General features: G+C 31.3%; 1 protein-coding gene across 2 annotated transcripts in view; it reads right to left on the reverse strand.

The window, feature by feature from the left end:
* The window catches only part of LOC123717562, a 33,706-nt gene that overhangs the window by 8,901 nt on the left and 6,143 nt on the right, over positions 1–18,662 (reverse strand). For both annotated transcript variants that reach the window (XM_045673627.1, XM_045673628.1), the window contains one exon: positions 6,972–7,101. In XM_045673627.1, the coding sequence (XP_045529583.1) occupies positions 6,972–7,101 (130 nt within the window). The remainder of the gene's footprint in view (positions 1–6,971; positions 7,102–18,662) is intronic.

Below are 18,662 nucleotides of genomic sequence, written 5' to 3' on the forward strand. Positions count from 1 at the left end.
GTTTAACTTGAAATTGATATATGGGACATACGTATCGCTAAGACCCGGCATTGAATTTTGCCTAACACAGTTTTCTTGTCTTAAACAATTTCCACGAGTTTTGGTTCTGAATAAGTTCATCGCCTTCGAGCGGTGACCGTTTTGGAGGTTACAATGCCCGTTAAAGAAAAATTTACTTGCAAATTAAATTCATTAATATAGAAAATTTAGGCGACAAATAGCATCTAGGCTTTGTGGTAAATTATTGTTTCTATAAAATCTCACAAACGTTTTAAAAGTCACTTGACATACTATCGTGTTAATTTATAATTTAATTCAGGCTTATCTTAACGCGCTTCCGCTAAAAGCTATCTTCATAGTTGATCGCCGGTACGAAACCATAACCGCGAAGGTTCGATTACATGCCATGTTTAATTATTATAACAAAAGCATACTGTTACAAAAATGTTGTCTATTTTGTATCGCAATATTTGAATTAGTAACATCAGAACGATTATTTAATTAAAATAAATCAATATACATTATACATACAATGTTATATTGTTAACTACGATGTATACATTTTCCGGGTTATTTTTATCAAGATGGCGTCCAATTTTTATAGTCTACGGCATCATTTAATTTTGGCGCCATTTACACATCGAATGGTTTTTTTTTCATTTGCTTCAATTTCATACATTGAAATAGGTATTGAGATTCGATAAAATGTTGAAACCTTCAAACGTATATTACTAATAACTGAGTATGCAACAACTATTATAAAACTGCACTATCTAATGAGAGTTAAACGTGACCTTCGTTTAATTTTAATTGGCTATCAGACTTACAACCTTCAGCATTTACAAACAAAAGAATTTTTATAAACTATGTAATATGTATTGACAAATAACCAATAACTTTCATTGGCCTCAAAATACCTAACAACTAAGACAAATTATGCACAACTATATCATTTGTACTATAATTATAGGATTGAATGGCTTAAGTAACTTTCCGTTCTGTTATAGACCCATAATAACGCTAAAATTTTGTAAATGGATATTCCCACCATATTATAAAAACTTAGGAGCTGTGTTGGCCCCTTTCACGTGCTACCTGCTATCAACCCTGAGGTCGTAGGTTCGAACCGCGGTTGTGCACCAATGGACTTTCTGTCTATGTACAGTATGTGTGTATGTGTCTACACTTGCTTGTACGGCGAAGAAAAACATCGTGAGAAAACACCTTAGACCAAAAAAATCGACTATGTTAGGCCTTAAAGGGTTGCAGATTAGAAAAAAAACATATGTTCACAAAACAGAAATCTAAGGCCATACCTGAGAGGCTGTAGCGCCACTACCTTTTTTAAACAAAATAAAGACGTCTTGGATATATGGATTAGCTAACTCTTCACAAATATATTTATTCTAACCATACGCAACTAGCATAGGAAAGAAGCAAAATAAACAAGCAACTATTCGAACAAACACGTCAACTAATTAAAGTTGAGAGATCGTGGAAGTGTACGGCTTCGCACGGCTAGACATTTGTTTTATAATATATATTCTATAGCCTATGTTCATAAAAGATAACGTAGGATTCTAATTTTAAGAGGTCAATTTTGTAGCGTAGGTAACCATAGTAGGTAGCCAAATAAAGAACTACGCCAATTGCAAAGTAGAATATATAATTCTAAATATATTGTTAAAGTTTCACCTTTTAAGTTTAATACGAGAGTGCCATTCAACAAATTTGATAAACAATATCGATGCCTGATTTTCAAAGAGTATATCTAAATAGAACATGTTTTTTTCTTTGTCGATTTTGTCTTCCTAAGCCGGTAGCAACCATAGACCATTGGCCTTGTTTACTAACGACAAATTATACCCAATATGCACAGACTAAATGAGATGTTACACGGCAACATAATAGTTAGGTAGGCGTAATAAACCACTTTTGGGCTCAAGGATAATAATAATTTGTTTTTAAGTAACGAGTGGTCGTTTAATACAATTTTAATGGTTGTTTATAAAAACAATAAACCAGTACATTATAAATAGCAGACATGTCTTTGTTTACTGACTATTTTTATAAGTTTCCTTTAGTTTATTTAAAACCAAGACATTTTTTTTTTACAGGTAGTTGAATGCCGAAATGTTAATAAACGTAGGACAATCTCAGGTTTCTTACCCACTGTATTAGTCGTCTTAGTTACGATATTTTTATGTTTACTTTTCTATAAACAAATAATATTAAAGGCTCAGGCGATTGCCACGCATTGATTTTATGTATATATGTCGCAACGAACAAGCTTAATCAGCCATTCAATTAACAGCCTAGCCGTTTAACTAGCGGCCTGAAAGATGTTCAGCCAGTTGATTAAACAGCTAGGCAAATGACTTGGATCGACGACTTTCATAATGGCCTAGTATGTTGACTGTTCATTTAAATTTAATTCCACATTCTGCCACTCTCAAACTCGAAACGAAACTCTTTCAACTGTCAATATGGCGTCGGCAAACCACTACTTTGATGGTGTTTTCCAAAGTTTCATGAAAAACAACAAGTACAATGCAAGAGTGTAGTGACAATAATGTGAATTTGACTTCAGCAATATAATTTTAAAAGAAATATATTTTATGTCATATGTTTAATATTTTTTTTTATTTCTGCCAAATAATGACCCTATCGTACGAATGGCCCAAGCATTAGCCAGCCAGTTTATTAAATGTTGTAACAAACGCTACGGCTGAATATCTTTCAGGCCGTTAGTTAAACGGCGCCGTTTAGTTCAAAGGCTAGGCTGTTAATTGAACGGCTAATTAAACTAATTAGCTGCGACATATATATCGGCTATTAGGTTCCCGACGACACATTGCAATTGTTTGCGGTTTACTAACGGAGTGAACTGGCAGGAAGAACCTGTCAATTTAACAAAAATTTTTGAAAATATCTAAGACATCTGATATCTTTGTAAATCAATGCCTGGCTAGAAATCAGCAACACATCACTTGTTACTATTATACAAAATTAAATTAATATTTAAAAGTAAATTTAATAATTGGTAAGAATTAATTAAAGCCATTAATAATGAATGTACAATTTCATCAAGGTCGTCACAGTTGGCAATAGGCCAATAAAGATATGTTTTACATTAAATTCTGCTTTTATAGTATAACTTAGTGTAAGTGAAAACGATTTAAATGATTATTGTATGTAATCGAGTTTTAATTAAACAAAAATCATATATTTTAAATTCGATATAGATTAAATGTACCTAAGTTAAGTTTAAAATTGTTTGTATTACAAGTTTTTTTTCTTAAAGATAATGAGTACTTTACGCCTTGATATCCGTAAGTTTACAGAAGTCTAAAAGAAATTAAATTGGTAAATCTCAGATAAAGAAAATCCTTGTTCTAATATGGCACCAAAATACTTATACCAGGATTGTCGATGCGGGCAGTAAAAAACATATGAAGTTAAAGAACAACGAACGAAACACGCAACGAGACTTAAGTAAAATAATAATTAATTGTTACAAATAGATCTTTATTAGCGTTTTATAATTAAAATTGTAATTGCTACAAAGCTTTTTAAGAAAGGTATGATTTTAAAATATCTAAAAACATTTATCATAAATATACCTATAACGCCCTTCGTTATTACTGATTACAAAATGACATTGAAGTCACATGGTCACGTGATACCTCAATTAAACTTACTTTTAACAATTAAGGTGATGTTATCTTGAACTTTATTGTGAAACCTTTTAAACATTAATGGCGTGTTATCTACGCGTGTGTGTATTTGTTAAACGTATTATGTACGTCGCAGTTTTAATCTATTATAGATTTAATCTTGCTACAAACGTAAAAACAGTTTTTGTTGTAATTATTCAAGAATAAAAACTAATAAGAATATATTGTGCTCAGTCCCTACAGTCTTGGCCTCAGTTTGCATCTTTATTTTTTTCATAATTCAGACCGATGTCTGAAACATATTGGAGTCCTCAAAAGCAAGTATAAAATGTTCATATAGAAAAGGAGTAGGAGGAAAAAAGCTTCGACTATTGCGGTATTGCGACTGTGAAAAAGTTGCTGCATCTGGTACAGGACAAGACACGCTTCACGAGACTGACGGCCAACCTTCAGTTAGATAACGGCACCAAAAGAAAAAGATAGAAAAAAATCTGATTAATTAAACAATTCCATATGAAAAATGAACAATAAAATGTTGTACAACTGAGTTTTGAAGAATCGCAATTGGCTACCATTGCTCCAGTTAAGTGTAATAGACATTAAGTTTTAGTATAATGTTATCATAAAACTTACTACAAAAAACTTATCAAATTAAATCGTAATTATCGAAGTGTAATTCTGTTTTGAGCACTTGTTAAACCACAGTATTTGCTTGACGAAGCATGAATTTGTCTTTATGCTCTTAGCACCCTACCCTTGTCAATAACTTCATATTTTGGTATTAATTATAACTTAGACTATAATCCGTTACTCGGGTCACCTTTAGTACGAACAAATTCTATTAACAAAGAATTATAACATTTTTTTTACTTATATTAAAATAAAATTGTTATTGAAAAAAATACCAATATTTATTATTGTTATGTACTGATCGTATTTGGAATGAAACGGAATCACGAACATTATGTGTATAACAAATTTCCTTTTATATAAAATTTTTCGCTATTTTACGAAATAGTGAGAATACATTCTATACCAAACGAATGGAATATCTATGCGTTCGAGAAACATAGTCAACAGGTCTTCGATTTTTGGATTTAACACTGCTAGGCCAACACTGCTTTTATTAGGTAAAAGACGAAATATAATTTGTAAGTAAAATATTACTTTAAAATACTTAGTAAAGAGTTCGATCCCAAAATTATCGTTTTTGACATTTGGAAGTACTAGCGCATCCATGATTAAATTTATCCATATTGTGAAGATTTTAAAAATAATTATTTATGAATTATCTCAGTTTATGACAGTGAAAAAATATATGATCATTTTTAAATCTATTAATAAATTAAATTATTATTATTTACATACTATACGGTGCCTCCAGTATCCTTCGACGTCTTAGTAATTTTCTTCCTTTTAGTACCAAAACCTCACTGGCGCAATCTCTCCTCCTGCCTTTACTGGACTACGCCGATTCCTGCTCCTCCGATCTTAACGAGGAATTGCTAAATAGACTGGATCGTCTCCAAAATTTCTGTATCAGATTTATATTCGGTCTAAGAAAGTACGATCATATCTCTGCGTTCCGTAAGCGGCTAGGCTGGTTGCCAATTCGTCAGCGACGCGATGCTCATGTTCTTCATCTCCTATATTCCATCCTGTTCAACCCTAAAACTCCTTCCTATCTCAAAAATGATTTCAATTTTTTGGGAGCCCATAACTATAGCTTACGCTCTTCCGAAAATTATACCCTTGAAATCCCATCTCATAACTCCTCCTTTCTTGGCGATTCCTTTAAGGTCTCCGCAGTTAGGCTATGGAATTCACTTCCCGTCCCTATTCGCTTAGCTCCTTCTTTATCTTCCTTTAAATTTCTTCTGTACAAACATTACCTGTCCACATCGTATCCCGAACTTTCTTACTAACTACTAACTGACGTGAGACTTATCTTAAATTATCGTGATTTATGTGTCTTTTTACTCTTTAATGTATCTTTAATATTTTATTCCTGTTTAGTTTTGTTTAATAACTGTGTATTACATGTATTTTGCACTACTTGCCTATCTTATTTAATACATTTATTTTTTTTTCTTTACTCACAGTGGTTGCCTGGAAGAGATCGCTCGTAAGCGATAAGGCCGCCAGTTGCCCTCCTTTTGATTTAATTATGTTAATTTTTATTTTTATTTTGTAGTGTAACGAAGTGTAAATAAATAAATAAATAAATAAATACTTTCACTGAAAATATAATAAGATTTATAATTAACTAAACCTACATTTGGTAGACACACATCAATTGCACATAGGAAGTATAATTTCTAATTAAAAAGGATTCCTTGAAAACAGTGCCCGCAGTGTTGAAAGCATTTTGCAACACTGTTGCAATGTGGACTCATTGTCTTGTGGTCAATTCGAGTTAGGCTATTAGCAAAGGCATAAACACATTTCCGGTTCACGTAACAATTTATGAATGTTTGTAATTTATTGATTCTTTAAAATAGATATATTGAAGTATTTATTTTTCAAGTAATTATTGAGTTTAAAACAAAGATCAATGGCGCTACAACCTTTTTAGGTTTGGGCCTCAGATTTGCTGTATCTGTTTCATGATCATTTGTTAATCGAATTGGCAAGTAGGTGATCGGCCTTCTGTGCCTGACGCACGCCGCCGCCTTTTTGGGTCTAAGGCAAGCCGGTTTCCTCACGATGTTTTCCTTCACCGTTCTAGCTAATGTTAAATGCGCACATAGAAAGAAAATCAATTGGTGCACAGCCGGGGATCGAACCTACGACCTCAGGGATGAGAGTCGCACGCTGTAGCCACTACGCCTACACTGCTCTAAAAATATTAAGTTAGTATTTAAATATTAAATCCCTAATATCGACGATATTTATCAAATACCTTCGGAGTCCTTTTTAAACTATTATAGTATATCTTAAGCGAAAACTAAGGTATTTTTTTTATGTAATAGGAGGCAACCCGGCTGGAGGCTCTCCTGATAGTGATACCACCGCCCATTGCCATTACCCATTGCGGTCACTCACATAGCCGAAAGGCTCGCAAGTGCGTTGCCGGCCATAACGTATACATAATACATATACGAAAGATTTCTGTTTTTTGTATATTTATAACGGATGAACTAGATAATACTGAAGCGATCTCAAATATTGTTTTACTATTAGCTTGATGTTTCGATATTGTAAAAAATAAGTGTTCAGTCGTTCGAAGCTATTTTAATAAAGAGCACAATCGCATCATGAAAACATCCTGCCTTATATTTAAATCATACATACCAGTATTCGCTCTGGGATCCCTCGCTGAAAGACCAGTATATCCACCGCCGAAGCTACCGAGGTAACCATTACCGAAACCATAATTAAACTGCGCTGATGTTAACGCGAGGCACCCGCATAATACTAAGGCCTGAAAAAATAGAGAAACAATTTTTTTTATACTGATTGAAATTTAAAAAAATACGTTATTGTTATCTTTGATCTAGATTTTAAATAAAAATGTTGCAAGTGTTGAAAAACTCATTACAATGAAAATAAAGTATCACCTAGAAAAAAGGAAAAGCTAGAGCGAGGTTAGGTTCTAAATTTATTTTTTAATATTATTACTATGATATTATGTATCAACAAATTTATATTTCCTCTGAAAATTTAAAAAAAATAATAATTTTGTTTTAATTTATTTTTTGTCACAAGTAGTTGTAGAATCAATCATCACTAAAGAGTTCCCAGGAATACAAGGAAGGAAGGTTGTACTTATATCTGTAAATATGACGTTTCTTTATGTCATTTATATTTGACGATGTAATACAATAAAAGATGATGTATGTTTGCTAAAATATTGTAGCTCAGAGCGCGCAAGGAAGTGATTTGGAAAAAGCATACATAGTGAATATATATTTATAAATGAACTACTGAGATGCACAACATTGAATAATGTTTTAAGCAAATATAATAATAAGGCTAGATTTCGCGATATGCTAACTTAGATCGACTTAAAGCGTTTACGTAATTTCATTTACGTGTACACGTTTTAACTAAAGCCTATCTCAAGAACATTTTGATAAGACAATAAATCAAATTGTTGCTTTAAAGATTTATAGTCTTGCCGAAGGATTATTGGAAATGTTTGTACCTTTCTATTTCGTTGATTACTCTTGTGAAATCTTTACTCTGTTCCCGAGAAAATAATAAACCTGTTTTAAGTAATGTTCTTGAACACAAAAATTACAGAGATACTAGAAACTTTAACAAACTAAGTATGTGCTATATATCAGTATTTTTGTATGGATTACCAGTAAAAAAACCAATGTAGTTTGTAAAATTGGCTGTGGTCATCAATTTTACCTTTAGCACAAACGATAGTTTAGTCTAAGGATAGTATAAATCAACACGATATGAAATCTTTTAACGGCATCTCTTCATCTTGTTGTATTCAATTGTTTAAGGTGTGATGTAAATGATACTTTCTAACGATGTAATTAAATATAGTTATTTTTATTCAATAAGTGAGTAAATAAATTGTTTACGTACTAATTATATATTATAATCTTAATGCTGCCAGCGTTAAAGGTACACTGGCACAGGGACCAAACTTTTTAAATTTGCTTTAATTTAAATTATTACTCATTATTATGTAGGAAAATTGTATATTAGTTTGTTATATTTATCGGAAAATCTAGTTTATGTTTAATTTATGATTTTACATACTGTGTTCCCTGTTTCTGTACAAGGTGGAGTACAAATGTTAATCTAATTTACCGCGAAAGATAGAATATTATTTGCTCGTGTAGTCCTACGCGAAAATAATTATAATCAAATTCATCATAAATTACAAGCCGTGATTTATATAAGAATGTCGCACAATTCTTAACATAGTTAATTATTACGTCATTGTTTGGGTTAATTTATGAAGGTAAGTCAGATCTTGTAATTTTATTAAAATTTATAGAGAAAAGATTAAAAAAATTCACGTAACAGATAAAAAAAATATTATTTAGTCAACTAAAATTACAGCCTCCCGGCCTGCCTGGTATTAGATTTTGTCGAAATTGGGCTGATTGATAAAATTTATTTGAAAAATCTTTTCATTGAATCTTTTGTTGTTGTATCTGATATCAGCCGATTAGTCACTTAAATTCTTAGCCATAAAAATAAGATTGCCTTTATAATTTTTGTTTTTAAATGTCATGGAAAGAAAGAAAAGCGACTTACATAAACAAATTTTTAGGTTAGGTTTTTTTTTAGGTCATGTTGGGTTTAATTTATTACACCCGTGCGTGAAAAGTCGCTTGTATTGTGTAAATGAAACAATTGCTGAACTTAACATAACTGGTTGCACCGAAACGGTTGCTGAACTTGATATGTGACCTCAGCTAAGGTTCGTATGAAGGCGGGCCACTTGTATGCATTAGTCATACATCGCTTGCATTCTATGCAATGCGGAGGAAAAACTTTACTAAGCTCCCGCAAGCTTTTTCTATAAAGACATATAAATTTTTTTCGGGAATAGAGATACCCATCTCTTGTCGATATAGCGAGTCTTTACAGAGTTTTAATTGTAGGAGTAGTTTTTTTTAACTCTTGTTTGTGTGTAGTTTCAACGTTTGTCTCTTTAATATGAATGTAGTTGTGGTAGGAAGAGCAGACTTCTCCGTGACAAGTGTCTATATAAGGAGGGTCTATTAATAATTTTATAAAATAAAATTTAATGAAGGAGAAATGCGATCACCTCGATGTCTCCGTATAGAGTTTCATCATCGGACATGGCAGAATACGAAATTCCACCCGTATCACCTCGACGTCCACCCTTCATTAACTGAGCGTTTTACAACAATTTATGCCGCGCACCACCGCTATGTGGAAGGAGCTGTCCACTGAAGGATTTCCGAATCAATTTCACTTCAAGAAAAGGGCGAACAAATTCTTAAAAGTCCGGCAAGGCACTCGCGAGCCCTCTGGTAATGAGTGTGTCCATGGGCGGCAGTATTACTTAAAATAAACCTCTTGCCTGTTTGCCCCTGTTCCATAAAAATATTGACGCGCTTCAGTTTAGGTTCAGTTGGCTCGCATTGACGCTCACGTATAATATTTCAATGACTATTAATTGGTTTTTAATAAAATAGGACGCATGAGGCTCGTCTGATGTTAAGTGTTACCGCCGCCCATGGACACTCTCAATACCAGAAGGCTCGCGAGCGCGTTGCCGGCCTTTTAAGAATTTGTACGATCGTTTCTTGAAGTACCCTATGTCGAATTGGTTCGGAAATACTTCAGTGGGCAGCTGGTTCCACATAGCGGTTACTGTAAATTAAATTACTTCTGGGTTGACATTTGGTAACCGCGGCGCTAAGGAATAAAAATCTGCTCGTACAATAATGCTATATGTAAGGTTATAGACATTGTGTGACCTTATTTATAATAAATAAATAATACATATAAACTTGAATTACGCAGTCTATTAATTAAAATATCTTAAGCATTCAATCTTAAGACCTAAGTATCTTTGAAATATTGCTTTGAACTCAACAAAGGAGCCATAATAATTAAAAAATTAAATAGTCTGTATGCGAGTACTACATAATCAAGATTATATTCAGTCCATCGTTATATTTAACATTGGTACACGAACTCCGACGGAGTAAAGAACTCCTCCAAAATCCTTCCACTGGCAATATGTCCTGCCCAATTCCACTTTAACTTTTTGAATGTGTTATGTTTGTAAGGCTACGTTACATCATTCATTACATAGTTTTAACTTTGTCTTTAAGTTTCAACTGCTATAATGGCTATAAAAAATAGACGTGTGAGTTTGAACCAAATTTTGGTTTAATTCTGAACTATATTACATTATTTCTGGTTCAAAATTAATATACAGAAATTGTAAACTTCAAACGTGCCTCAAGCAATCGGTATTAGAATGTTGATACTGTTGTTCTATTGCAATAATTTACTGAATATCAGGCTCGTCCCAGGGCAATCTAATGAAGAACCGGTAACTTGTTATTATTCTTGTATATATATACCTTGTATTGTATTATAGCCTGAGAAAGGTTCAATGAACAGCTTTGTTGAATTGTTACATTAGTATTCTTGTAAATATCCCATCGTAAGTCTTTTTTGTAACCAAGCTTTCCAGCATATTTTCAATCAAAAAGTTTAAGATAAATTTTAGTAGAACTAAATCAGTATATAAATTACCCGCTTATTCATAAACTGAGATTCAATCAAACTCTCATCAGACACTTAACAAGTGTGAAAAGATGGTATGGGTCCACTAAACAACAGTGTTGCTGGTGACAGCAACTTAAAGCCGTTGTTTCAAAAGTCATCGTTAAAATTCACTTCTTTCTTTCACTCATATTCAAAACAAGTGAGAGCAAACATGCTTTATACGCGATGACTATATTTCCATCCTTGATTATTCAATCCGTGATTTGAACTATTTGAACCAGAGAATAAACAAACACGCTACACGGATTACTTTCGAACCGTTCGCCTCATAACGATGATAGTTAGCTTGTTATCCTTTACTAGAACAAGGTTTTGTTAAGTAATCATTTTCATAAATTCTTCAACGTACATTCTAGTCCGGCATCCCAGCAAGGACGCTTACGTAGTAATCCTTGTTTAAAACAATTACTACAATATAAGGGCTTACAAGTTACACCCGTATTCATAAACGACTATACATTTATTATAAAGGTTTATAATCTAGTTGAAAATTAAAATATAATCCGACCTGATTTAAATCTATGAAAAGGATTAGGTGAGAAAAATTAATGTATGAAATATAGGTACCGTCAACTAAAAGTATTGTTATAAACCAATCAGGATAACATAGTATGTATGTGCCGGTAATAAGCATAAATGCTTAAGTGTACTATTTGAATTCTTATCTTATTATCTGAATTCGACATCTGTTTGAGTCATAGGAAAAGGAATGAACAAGACCTATTATTACGTTTCTTATAGCAGACGTGAAAGGTGCCGTATTTACGAAATTATCCCTTACTACGGAAATATGTAGTTAAAATATATTGATAATATTTTTATTGGTGTAAGATTTTTTAAATTAATATATGTCACCGACAACGACAACTTTAATACAAATAATAACACAATAATATTCTTGTAAATTTGTTTGTGACTTTGAATTGAGCAATCCACCGCTTTAGAAAGTTAAATTATTTACTACTATTCTATAAAACTACTAAAAATGGACCCCGGCCTTTAAGAAGGTGAACCCACCATATCTAGAGACTACTTGGTCCAAATATTTGTATAGAAAAATATTAATTCCATTCAGGTAAATACCCAACATTGGTCAAAGGCATAGCATGAATTTAGATGCCGGTCAAGGGACGAATTTTGTATGCATGCCATGAAATGCTTACGAGTGCATGAATGGAAAGCGAATCAACCGTGCATCACCACATGGTTGCATTCAACGCCATCTATTGAATTCTTATGAAACTATTAACATTTAAAAGATGGTTCAGGAGATTTCCTTTTTCGTAGGATCTAACCCAAGTATATTTTTTATTAAAGAAGTCGGAGTCACTGTTTTAAAATTAAATTTTAGCAATGGAATCTTTTATTTAAATATAAATTATTTATTCAAATTGTCAAACATCTGAAATGTTTTGGGAGGAGTTCAATAACAATTTTTAGGAGGTTTAGATTTACAGTAAGGTGTTTCTATTGTATTTAAGACGTGTATATAATATAAGACAACCTCTGTCAGGTACGCATTTTGTACAATGAAATAAAATTGAAAACATCTAAATTTTAAAGTACTATTGCAATTCAACCAAATTATTTTATATTTCAATTACAAAAAATGACTTTATAAAACCATAATCTTTTAATTTTTCTTATAAATTACTCTATACTTACTTTGATATCGAAATATGATAAAATCAACGAATAAGGAAATGCAGTTAATATTTGAATGCCAAAGTTAGTTGATACCAAAGATTTTAAACAATCCAAAGCCGATTAACATAACTAGTTTATAATGTCAATACATAAAACAAGGATAGTAACTAACATTAAAATATTCTCAAAGAAATTAACTGTTTCAAGATTATATTATGTATAACTTATAGAAAGTATTATTTTTATATCTTTAATGCAATTTAGTAAACGATTCTAAGATTCAGGGTGAACAAAAACTTTCGTATGTCATAATCATTGACATATGGGAGTCATACTTCGCGCTAAGCTTGACTCTAAGAGCGGTGTTCAGATACGAGACTTTTCCCTAAGTTTTACACCCGTGTGTCAAACAATTTATTGATTTTTACCCTACGTTATGTATCAAAGATATCATATTATAATTTCTATATTTAGTAAGACAATTTTTTTTAATTATATTCGAATTTAAGTTTAACATATATAAGCTATACGAGTATGCCATAAATTTTAATTAATTGTTATTTTTGAAAATTTGCGTTGCGCATTAAATAAAAGAGATTTAATGATTTAATATTGAAAACCATAACAATACTCAAATGCCGAAAACGTCACTAAAAATGTTGATAAACTTTTTTTATATTATTTGTTCAAATACCAGAATGATATTTTTCGCTCTATTCCCTTTACTACGCCTATTTAAATCAATAAATAAACTATCAAAGTACGCGATAATTAACTCTTAAAACTGTTTCACAATGTAAATTACGTAGAAAATATTACTTTCTGACAGCTGATAAAATGTATACAGCAACATTACAAAATGGTCTATTAAATATTCAACGCAATGTGCATAGGAAGCTGTAACTGTTACAAAACTAACAGAGAAATGGCTACTAACTACAATAGGCGCATGCAAGATATTGCATCAGACTATCAAGTAAATCTTGAAGTCCGACACGAATCAAGAAGATACTCTATAAACACTGCGTATCCTTATTCATGTATATTAGGAAGTAATAATATGGATCATAAGTTAATAAATATTGTCAAAACATTGATTATTGATAGTATTATTGAAGTAAAGATATCATCAAAAAAACACGAATAGGCGAGTTTGGTGTGACACCAAGCTATATTTTATTACGGGGACTGTTAGGGAAATTACAGAATCAAAATAAAGCGTTATTTCCCTCCCGATATGAATCCAAAACGTTGACTCTTTTTACCTTTTGCCTTAAGTGCACTGAACGATTTGGATCCAACGGCGAAAAAGTGAAAGCCCCGGGGTCTTTCAATATTGCCCAGAATATATAATGGGCTACTGCAAATAGTTAAATAGGGAACCTACTACCATAGACATACGTGATCTTCAAATTGCATGTCAGGTGAGGTTCCGGCATAACGTCTGTATAGTAAAAAAATATTTATTAACTAATACTACGACTACAGAACTATTTTTTTTTTGTTGATAAAGCCTTTTTTATGTATTTATAGAATAAAAGTAATCAAATACATAATAATATATTATTGTAATATCTTTGTAATTTATATCGAACATAAAATAATAACATTTACCCAAAACCAATTATAATTTATAGCAATAATTATTATTAACCCTGTACTAAGCCTATACAAATGTGGTTCTTGGGTAACATTCATTAAAATAGCACTTAAACGAACGAAATTATATTTATACTTATCATAAATATCAAATTATATTATAAGCGATTCGATGCATCGTACTTGATTTTTGTTCTAACTATAATATGAGAGTATTTCACCATTTCACCCGCTGATAAAAGCTTAGCATTTAATTTGTAATTATACAATTGTATCATTACATATGGAGCTAGGTGTTGTATTAGTTCCTTGTATATTGTAAAATAAAATAGATGGCGATCATAACTGACTAAATCCGGAATTAACAGGTAGCAGTAATATATCTTTTAACAGAAAAGAACATCAAAATATCTACTAATACAAACAATTACCTAGTTATATTTAAAGAGCAATACAACTCACTTAAATTTTAATACTCGATTAGTTAAAGACTGACAGAAGTTTACGAGAAACATTTTATCTCCTCAAAGAATTTACAGCGAATTTAAATCGATAAGGGGCTTAATGAAGAATTCAATAACAGATCTTGCTGCGATGTTAATACGCTATGTGGATTGGGCCCCTGATATACTGATTACTGTTTATTATCAATCCGTATTAGAAAAGAAGAATCAATACGTATCTCTTGCTTAATTAATGCCATGTAATGTAAATGCTGAAGAGACTGCCTGCATCTGGCAACGCTCTCGAGGCATTGAGGTAATCGTCACGCTTATAATACTAACGAAGTCTGAGTGGGTAAAATACAGCTTTGTCTGTTACGCACTCTTTGAGAAAACAAAAGAAACTTAGTACATTTACATTCTCTCTAGGCTTTGTTCGACGCAAACGCCAAATATTAATAAGCAGAAATCTTAATGAACTGTCATAACATAATTTGTCATAGTAATAAATCTCACATGCACCGGATTTCCGCATATTAGTTATTGTGAAAGAATAATATGTAGGTCAAGTTTTACTTGTGAATTATTTATTACGATTTAATTGAAGGCATTATGGTTTTCTTGAGCCTATTATTATTTTAATTGTTCTTTCAATTTCATAACACGCAAGGATTTTCCAAATAAAGTTATTAGTATTCTTCGACATAAATTAAATTTTTTATGTATTCTGGTCATGGCTTTTTAATCAATAAATTTTTGCCGTACTTTGTCGTATTACTCCGAACATGACGCTGTATAATCTTAAAGTCTATAACAATACAAGCTTATAATTGTATGTATATTATTATAGTGATTTTCATTTATTTTATATATATAAACTGTATATTTTTATTGGTATTCGGTAGTATTACGCTTTTCCAAATGGTGCTTTTCGATATATTGATTAATGAACGTTAATATGAAAACGTTTACCACCAAAAATATCAGTGGCATTGTTACTATCGAATTAAATATCTGAAATGTATCTACTCAAGGGCATTGAGTGACCTTCAACTATTGTTAAATTACATTTCATACTAAAATAGAGTGGTCAACAATTCTAGGTTTAAAGTACGATTAGTATTAGAAAAATAGTTATATAATAATGTTCAATGGAAAAATATTCGCTCAGGAGAAAGCTTTAGAAAGCACACAATCAGATATGGCAGAAGCCTAACGGCCAAATATTTAATAAAACATAATCTGTTTCATCTTTTGTTTTAGTTTTTTTTCTTCTATATTTTACATAATAATATTATATAATCACAATATGTTACATTAGAAAACCGTTGTGGTTTGTATTAACGTAACCATAGCGGTATTGTTTAGGAGTTAAAGTATTCATTTGTCTGTGTGTCTTACCTTGTTGTTCTTATCTTGTTGTTATATGTATCATTTATTATATCTTTGGAGGTTTTTTCAAGTTTGTCCCAGCCTTTTCATTACTCAGATACAATGTAATATTCTAATGCGTTCACCATATTGACTGCTCCAAGGCGTAATCCTAACAGTATTCTCATTATAATAACTCTTTATATATCCAACAAGACGATATAAATCAGTATCATTTTACTAGCTCATGATAAACAGTTTTGTTTAACGATAATTTACTTTAATGCATTGAGTTTAACAAATTACTTAACTTAGTGCAATTGATTATTCCTATATTGCAGCTGATGACGTTAATTAATTTATAATTCTAGTTTTACAAATATCCTTTGTATAGTCCCAAAGTTTAGTTTTTGTTTTACATTCTCCATACCATATAATTTTTTATATCAAAATCCAATTCTTTTTTGGCATACGGGTTTTAACGTATTCTGAATTATTAATTGTGTATTGATTCAACTTCAAATTTGGCTCTGTTAAATTGTATTATCAATGTTGTAAGAGATAAATAAAAAAAAATAATGGCGCAAGTAAAAAGTTCTGGATTTCTTGATGATCATTTGTTAATCTAATAGGCAAGTAGGTGATCAGACTTTAGGTACTGACGCACGCCGTCGACGTTTTTGGGTCTAAGGCAGGCCGATTTCCTCACGATATTTTCCTTCACCGATCGAGCAAATTTTCAATGCGCACATAGAACGAGAGTACTTTAGTGCACAGCCGGGAATCGAACATACGACCTCAGGGATGACAGTCGTACGCTGAAGCCACTAGTCCAAAACTGCTCGCAGTAAGAGACAAATACTTCAGTCAATAATACTGTTAGATTAACGAATAAATATACAAAATAGTTTAAAATTTTGTCTATTGGAAAAAAATCTTCTCTCTACAAATAAACCGTTAATAAATGTAGCACCCGTTAAAATATGTAAGGTGTGGCGTAAACTATTAGTTGTGTGGTAACAAAGTATTCTACTAGGCTTAACCTTCGTTATCTAGGCGTTAGCAATGACAACTTAACATTGTACATACCATGATTCGCAAGAATATGCTATGTGTCAAACCAATATTATTATTATATCTATTATTACGAAAATCTAATAAATATATAACCATTCTAAAGGCATAATTCGGCATTACACTTACAATCTACCAAATTCTATTCAATACAGAACGAGAACATAATCTCATAAAAATACTATTAATATGTGTAGTGATTATATTCTAAAACGTATAAACTTTTTCTATTATAAAACGAGCCCAGGGGACGCCTATAGGGCAGTCATCACAGCCTATGAACACGCATTTTAGTATCTTATCTAGTAAACAATTGAAGGTAACAACCTTTAGATAATTAATGTTTTTTTATATATTCACAAAGTAACGCAATACGGATTCATATAATTTATGAATAAGCCTGAAACTACAGTCTACTCTACTATGGAACACTGTAATCATTCAAAACAATCGAAATCAGTTAAAGAAATGTTATATTTGCCAAATAAGGACGACTTGACTACAGATCTACAAACGTAAAGGAAAAGAACCTCTATCAATAATAATACACTAAGAAATTTACTAAAGTTATTAAGCCATTTCTTAGCAGGATATGTATTATATTATTTTAATTGCTACACTAATTGTTTTCTAATTAATTGCCGTTTAAAGAGAATGTGTTAATCGGGAAAAATATGTTATGATTATATACCACAAACCTTTTTAGGGCATAGTTATTAAAACAACATACATAGCAATCACTGATTTGATAAATAATAATTATTTATAGAATAGTAAATAATGTTTTCTTTACAACGATTATTGCAGTGTGCTTCTAATATGAACTTTTGCATTCGGATTTTTTATGGTTGATACATATTTTCAGTAGTATAAATTACATTTTATACAAAATACATTTACAGAAAGGTTGTGAAAAATCGATTGAAACAAGAAATTCTTTTAAAAAAATTGTATCACAGAAATTTACAAAGTAAAAATATAGATGAAAATGCAGACGTGCGGAATCTACGAATTGGTTTACGTAACACATGTATCGATCATTAATTCAAGTCCACATGTGCGAATGTCTGTAATAGCTCGTATGACGGGAAGCCATGCCCTAAGGCGAACGCATTGCTTGGCGGTTGTATACGAGCGACGCATTGGAACGAAATATATAATATATATAATAGCAAGCTGTCCAACAACTTAAAACTTTTCTAAACACTATTGCTTTATATTTTTGAATTAAATTGTATTCCTCGTGCAATTTATATATAAATACGTTTAATATAAACTGTAATGACAGGGTAGACATATAAATTAATTTGGAAAATTGTAATTGCTAAATTCTTGTAACAGTTTCTTTGCATAGATTAGTTGGGAAACACTCACTCAATAAACTTGTAATTTCATGCTGTAAAATGTAATGGTATAACACTAAATTGCAGCTAAAAGTGATAAAATGATTATAGACATATTTTATAATGAAATTGAATTTTAATAATAGACTAAAGTAAAATTATTCGAAGCGGTGACGTGAAGTTTATATATTTTCTTTAAATGAATGTAAATTAACATTCATTTAATGAGCAACGTAAATTTGTACATATAATAAATCATTTTA

This window comes from Pieris brassicae, chromosome 12 (genome assembly GCF_905147105.1).
Source record: "Pieris brassicae chromosome 12, ilPieBrab1.1, whole genome shotgun sequence".
Lineage (NCBI taxonomy): Eukaryota > Metazoa > Arthropoda > Insecta > Lepidoptera > Pieridae > Pieris > Pieris brassicae.